The 7097-nt window shown below is 50.4% G+C and overlaps 2 protein-coding genes across 2 annotated transcripts; one reads left to right on the top strand and one right to left on the bottom strand.

Moving 5' to 3' along the window:
* Positions 1–6: 6 nt before the first annotated feature.
* On the top strand, positions 7–2503 carry LOC113218136 (uncharacterized). The gene is made up of 5 exons (XM_026438360.2): positions 7–139; positions 229–296; positions 386–926; positions 1080–1325; positions 1412–2503. The coding sequence occupies exons 3-5, from the start codon at positions 450–452 to the stop codon at positions 2000–2002; spliced, it is 1314 nt and encodes a 437-aa protein (XP_026294145.2). The 5' UTR covers positions 7–139; positions 229–296; positions 386–449; the 3' UTR covers positions 2003–2503.
* A 1374-nt stretch (positions 2504–3877) lies between these two features.
* Positions 3878–6639, bottom strand: LOC113201747 (STE20-related kinase adapter protein alpha). Its single transcript, XM_026415642.2, has 7 exons — positions 6387–6639; positions 5902–6161; positions 5565–5797; positions 5296–5467; positions 5004–5217; positions 4668–4925; positions 3878–4572 (listed from the first exon to the last, which is right to left on the bottom strand). The coding sequence occupies exons 2-7, from the start codon at positions 6127–6129 to the stop codon at positions 4499–4501; spliced, it is 1179 nt and encodes a 392-aa protein (XP_026271427.1). The 5' UTR covers positions 6130–6161; positions 6387–6639; the 3' UTR covers positions 3878–4498.
* Between the last annotated feature and the right edge of the window lie 458 nt (positions 6640–7097).

Here is a 7097-nt window from a genome sequence, read left to right as displayed (position 1 = left end):
CTTATCCTGCGACGTATGTTTCAACGAGTTTGATGAGGGCTGTCGTCTGCCAAAAATAATTGTATTGTGTGGGCACACAGTGTGCCAGTCGTGCCTGACAAAACTGCACGAACGAAAGTGTCCTACTGGCTGCGGGGGGGTGAGTGAATCGCACTTCGCAATTTACAGCGGACTTTTCCAAACTGTGTGCTGCAGTTGATTAACTTCTTTTTAAAAATTTCCCTCCAGACTATTGGTGACTCACCCGAGGGACTTCCCACCAACTTTAAGTTGCTGGACGCTGTCAGAGCGCACAGGTGAGTTACTCGTAGAAAGCTCGCAGGTCAGCCGAGCAATTTATCTAAGTACGAGATGAAGCTCAGGACATGTGACGCGACCCCTACAGGGCTTCCCGCGTGTGGTGCTTCGAGTGCAACTCCACCGGAACCCGCACATGCCGGGACCAGCACATGACCCTCTGCGCGAAGGCCGCTCTGAAGCGTCAACTCGTCCGAGTGCCGGCAGAGGCTGCGGCTCAGCTCGAGACACTACCGGGCCAGTGCCAGGAGGAGCAAGCGGTGCAGGCGCTCACCCTGCTGAACAGCGCGTCCTGGGTCTTAGCCATACGGGCCAGCTCGGCCGATGGGCAGAGAACCACCCTAAAGGGAATTCTACGGAACACCGGGGCGGACCCCCTGTTCAAGGCCATGTGTCTGGCGCTCACGGTGAAGGCGGAACTGACAATGTTCAGGAGTGGAAACAACACAGATAGCGGAGTAGAATCAGTAGAAGCGGTCCCACCCCCAAGCACTGCGGCGGGGACAGCGGCGCCCACCCAAACCCGAGGGCCTCCAACCGGCGTGCCCCCTCAAACACCACTGCCGGAACCTCCCCAAGTACTCCAACCTGCACCTTCAGTACCTGCCCTACCTCTGGCGCTGGTTGTGGTAAGTCTAACCCAGCCAATCCCCTAAATCTCTCTTGGTCGCCTTAATCCCTCTTCCACCCCTACACGGTTTTCACTCGGCTAGAGTGTATTGTTACTTGCAAGCGCGCTCACAAGTTTTGTTTGATAATTATTTGAAAAATAAATGTTGCAGGACCGAAACATTGGTGATACTGCTGCTGGCGCGTCGGGCGCAGTAGCCCAAGTTTTGCCAGGACCGTCGGCGCCCCTTGTTCGCCCAACTGTGGGCCCATTGCGACCGCGACCCCCTGGACAACCCCTAGTGTTTCCACCTGCACCTGCGCCCTCGGTACCTTCCAGAGCTATTCGGGAGATGAACGTGTCGGAAAGTTATAACAACGAGGTTAGAGCTGCGGCGGACCTAGAGCGCGTCCAGGGGGTAAGTCTATGCCGGGCTACATCTCCTCGTGGGTCCATGCCCACCCATCCTGCCGGGTTCCTAAAAGGTGTCGCACCCTGCTGCAGGTGGGACGGCTAATCGGCGTGTCCTGCAACATAAACCCTGAATGGAACCTCCAGCTGCTCCGGTTAGCCGCACCCACCCTGGAGGAGCTAAGGGTGCGTAACCCCCGTGAGGATCACCTGCGCGCGATACACGCCATGCCGAGGCTGAGGGATCTGCATGTGGCTTATTCCCTGCCCTGGGAGTCTGACGACATCGTCCTGCCCGCCATCCCACCGGAGAACGACGGCCTGCGGTTCCTGAGGGCGTACTGCTTCCCGCCCGACACCCTGCAGTCCCTGCTCCGGGCAAACAGGCGCACGCTGGAGGTGCTGGAACTGAGCATTGGCATGTTGTCCTCTATGGCATCTGTGGGCGGGTCATGGCTCTGCGGCCGCTTCCAGCTGCTCCACTTAGTGAACGAGTGCGACTTGGAGGCGCTGACGAGGCTCGTGCTGTTCAGGGTGGGGATGCCGTCGTCCCACGACAGGGGAACCTGCGAGGAGTTGCGCCGCCTCGTACTCGACTTGCTTCCGCGGGCAGATGCAGCGGTGCTGTGCGACGAGTGCGACAGACTCCCTGGCGACAGGGTCGGGCAGTTGGCCCTCATGTGACGGGGTGGTGCCAACCTCGCCCGCGACATCACACACGACTACTGTCATGTGACCCGAAGACAGACTGTCTGTGAAACGAGTCGCCCGAAACGGCAACTGGCTGGTACTGGAATATTATTGTGTACCTTCGCGGATATAGAGACAGTTCACAAGGGCCCTGTCCTGTCTAATAAAAAGTCGCCCTGCCCGCATTAACGACTTGCTCATCAGAGCCGGAGCTATTCGCAAAAGCCCTCGCCCCGGCCCGGACCCCGGGACCCCCGGTTTTATTGCGTTCAATAATTGTGGCCCGAAGCGTAATAAACTACAGTTTTAAAACCATCACGTGACGTTTACTCATATCGCGCAGTTTACGGTTGTTGTCGCACCAATCATAATTGACGAGCCCAGCAGCCCCCGCCCCGCCCCGCCCCGCCTCTCTGGATTCACCTGCTACTTTGCGATGTCTTCATTAACTGCAGCACCGCGGGCGGAGCAAAAGGCTTTGCGAGAGACCTGTGCCGGCGGACCGTGGAGGGGAGGGGAGGGCGGGGCAGAGGAGCAGGGCGTAGTCCGGTACGGGCGGCAGCGGCGACGGCGGCGACCTGGCAAGAGCGGCATAGCGAGAGCGGCGGGGAAGGCCAAGTTCACGGCTTGGCGACGAGGCGGGGCGGCCAGCCAGGCCAGGCCAGGCCGGTCCAGTCGGGCGGCGTCGCGAGTCGCGAGGTGGGAGGAGAATCAGCGCCCGTCGGTACAGGGGGGGTAGGCAACCCATCCGACACACCACCCCCGTCAAAGTCTTGCACCAGCGTCCCCAGCGCCCAATGGTACAGAGGGTAGGCAACCCTTCCGAAAAACCACCCCCTCTAGAGTCTTGCACTACAAGTTAGTCCTTCGACGTCCGCAGCGCCGCCCACTACTGGTACAGGGGTAGGCAACCCTTCCGACACACCATCCATGTCAGATGCATGCTGTCCACCCCATCCACCACAAGCAGCCCCCGCGGCGTCCGGCAGGACAGCCTCTCGGGCCCCGGGCGGGGCGTCCATTAAAGCAGAGCGGGCGACGCATGCAGCGCGTCGTGCGCGGCTCTACTCGTGTTTACGGGCGGCTCTGATGCCGCAGGACCAAGAAGACTGGACGGGACGTCGCCGTGGCGTCGCGCTGCCGGCCCCCGGCCCCGGTCCGGCCGCCGCTCTCCGGCTGGTTATAGCCGCGCCTCTCTCGCGGAGTCGCAAAATTATTGGTCCAGATCATAAAGTGACCGTAAAACAACACAGAGCGGCGTGCGCTCTCTGCGCGGTGTGTGCCGCGGCGGCGCGCGCTCCGCCCGGCGTGGCGCGGCGCGGCGTGGCGGGGTGAGAGGCTGCGGCTCTCGCTCTCTTCCCTCTTCTCCTTTTTGTGTGTGATCGCGCTCCGCTGCTGGTGTGTGGACGACGAAGGACCCGACTGACTCCGGGCCAGCAGGTGTAATTAAATCCCAGGGACGGGTGTTGTACTGCGCCGCCCTGTGGTGCACGCGAAGGTGGATCAGGAGAGGCAATAAAATGGAGATGAGGCGGGCGGCGGGCTGAGCAGGGCTGGCGCCGCCGCCCGCGGGGTAGGCAAGGTGCTCGGCGTGCGCGCCGAAGGGGTTGCCTACTATCGGCGCTCCTCGTGAGGCCCCCCCTCCCCCTCGGCTGCCTAGCGCGGTTTCAGGGCGAAAAAGGGGGGTGGGGGCGTCTGCACTGAGTCCCCTGAAAAGTAGGCAAATTGCGCAACTTTTCACACACACCGTGTATGTAGGAACCAATAGTGAATCTGCTATCACCCCACCCCAGCGACGTGGGACACTGAATCACAATGTCTTGTTTTTGAAAAATCAGGCAAATTACTTTTATTATCAATTCATATCTCTCAAGGTAACAAAATTGAATACTTGTAATTTACCGTAAATCTACAAAATGCATAGGAAAAATATGACTCCTCTAATTTACAGTGAAGCTTTTGAAAGAAATGCGTGATATACATCAATCAATACTTAGTTTCAGATTGGACAATACATTTGAAAGTCATTGATCCAACATGGTAACGCTGAAAACATCAGAAGGGCTCACCTCATTCCAACGATAACAAGAAATGAAAAACAGAAAATTCAAGAAATGCTCATTAAAATAAAATTAAATACTCTCCCCATTTGTTATACTATTCAGTCTCGATTAGTGTCCTTCTGATTAACCAATGATATGGCTAAACTCACTCTTTTGTACTTAAGGTAATAAAATCAAAAGAACAATGAGGACAAAGAATATTTGCCCATTGCTAGCACACTGTCAGTCACAAACAATACACGGGTGAAAATAATCAATGAATGAACAACCAAGCCAATAAGTAATTTAGTCTGTTAATTAAATCACAATACACGTCATTCTCTCATATCTCTCGCACACAGTCATAACAAGGTGAATATTGTGAGTATTGTACAATACCTAAGACTCTGACACTGTTCTCCTTCAAACTAAATTTCTGGGTATTCTCTTAAAAGTCCCACTCACAAGAATTTATTTCTAAGTCACTGAGACGATCTGCCACAGCATAATAATCTTGGTTGTCTAAAAAAGTGGGGGGGAAATCAGATAAAATTATTGAAACTACAAGAAGTTTATGATTAAAAACATTAACTGGAGTGCAAGTTAGCGATACTTACTCTGACAATCTATCACCTCTTTAGTGAGAGGAATGACTGGATGCAGCAGCTGTGGCAAAGGAGGTGCATTCATTCGTCTCGGTAGCTTAAAGAATGAATGAAGAATAAGTTGTCCAGCAGTGGGTCTATTTTCAGGGTCCCTTTGCAAACACAATTCCGAAAAGCGGTGAAAGTGGTCTGTGAGACGTCTTGTTGCAAGGGTTCCACCTTCTAGGCTATTGCCATTTGATTCAACACTATCCCCAACTCCAGAATCAGCTATATAAAAGATAGATTATCAACCTCATTAGAATTAGAAAAATTAATTGAATAGTTTCAATCAAGTAAGTGGCTTACCTTGAGTAAAAGCAGTATTGGGGTTCTGTTGACCTGTATCAGCATACTGGGGACATGTTGTGCAATCTAATAACACTGGTGCAAAACCCCTAACTTTCTCAGTCAGCATTAGAGTAGGTGGATGGTCCTGAAATGGAGCCATACCATTGGCAAGCTCACAAGCAGTGACCCCTAAACTGTACATATCAGACTTTTCATTGTAGCCTTGCAAATTCTGGAAATGAAGAATCTGAGTAAGTGCTTTTCCTTAATTTTGTTCTTTAGTATGCATTAAATAACAGGTATAACAAACCTGCTCCAAGAGCTCAGGGCTGAGCCAGTTTAAATTACGCGCAGTAGTTGGAGGAAATGAGTGGACATTTCTTTGCCATCTGCCATTCTTTACTACCCTACATGCATACCTCAATCCAGAAAGAACTGCCTGTCCATTTTCATTTATTAATATGTGACTTGCTCGTACAGCCCTAGAAACAAAGTAAATAGGATCCTGATACCCTCGAACACAACACATTTCGTGTATCTATCTTTAATTTAGATTCAAAATTCAGTTAGAAATCTTACCTGTGTATGTAACCTTTTTTATGAATGTAATCTAAGGCATAAAGAATATCTTTCAAAATATAAGCGATAGCAAGTTCAGGTAGACCATCCGAAAAATGTCTGTTCAATAAATCTCGACAAGACCCAAATGCCATCAAGGGGGATACCACACAGACATGTGACTCCATTACAAAAGCAGCATTTATCACAACAACATTTGGATGGCGTAACTGGCGAGTTAAAATTATTTCATTCTAGAAAACAGGGAAATTAAATGAATGAATTATCTTTGGTGATTCGAGAAACAAGTTTCCTCTCATAGTTGGATGTCTGTAAAATTAACAATTACAATATGTACCTGAATGTTTTCCAATTCATCCTTCGCCTTATCCATGTTAAATTTCTTGAGAGCTATAGGGGTGTCTAATGGCTTGTAAATAGCCAAGTAAACTTGTCCTACGTCTCCACAACATTGTCCAAGCACAGACATAGTCTGATAAGAGTCTGGTTCCGATCCAAATGCACAGTCGACATCATTTTGACATGTAGATGGTGGGGAAGATGAGGAATGTTGTGTTAACGACATTTCAAAAGTCCAGTTGAGAGCCTCCCAAAATCCTGGTAAAATATTTAAAAAATTATTTCTCACATATTATTGTTAATTTTTCGTAAGGTTTGATATAGGATATCAATATTGATTCATTGGAATCTAAACCTAATACAGCTTATACAAATATATCTTCACAATGGATTAATAGTTGATTTTAAAAAAATTAACAGTCAGCCACTTCAAAAAAAATATTGCAATCAATCCGAAAAGTCAACTTTTTTAACAGTCCATACCTGCGGTGATCTGAGTGCAGTTGATTCAAAGCAGGATAGCTCTTCAAGCGATAAAAGTAATCCTGTTAAGAGGCGGACCATGACAGATTTGAAGGCAAAGCGGTCGCTGAGGTTAGAGGATTTGCCCTCATTTCAAAGTACCGTCGATATATTTGACATATTCTTAGGATAAAATGCAAATCTTTGCTTGTTTTGTAGTCTGCCGAAAGAAGCAGAAAACCACGGAAGAGGTTAACGTTAGGGCTGGGGACGCAGATTCATTCGACAGTTTCTGTCATTGACGCTGAAGGGCTTGCGGCGAGGCTAGAGTATGAGAAATTGTGGGAACACTTTCCTGCCGCGCATTTCAAATGCTGTCGCGAAGGTTGCGCCGCGTTTTGCCTGAGGTTCTTGTTTTCCGACCAAACGTGTGGTGGATAAAATGAAACAACGTCAATGGTCATATTTAGCTGGTCGTACGTAGGTCGTAGAATGAAGTGTTTAGCGCGCCCAAGAGACTGGCGCTCCCATTCTCTGTATGGGGAAGGGAAGCGCGGTTCATGAGCTCGCCCAGTGCCAGTTCTCGACAGTGCTTGCCGGGACCCCCCCTACACGGGTGAAAATAATCAATGAATGAACAACCAAGCCAATAAGTAATTTAGTCTGTTAATTAAATCACAATAAACGTCATTCTCTCATATCTCTCGCACACAGTCATAACAAGGTGAATAT

The sequence above is a fragment of the Frankliniella occidentalis genome, unplaced genomic scaffold (assembly GCF_000697945.3).
Source record: "Frankliniella occidentalis isolate FOCC.00 unplaced genomic scaffold, Focc_3.1 Scaffold16, whole genome shotgun sequence".
In the NCBI taxonomy this organism is placed as follows: Eukaryota; Metazoa; Arthropoda; class Insecta; order Thysanoptera; family Thripidae; genus Frankliniella; species Frankliniella occidentalis.
The sequence above is the reverse complement of the archived record's forward strand: the minus strand, read 5'-3'. Positions and strand labels throughout refer to the sequence as shown.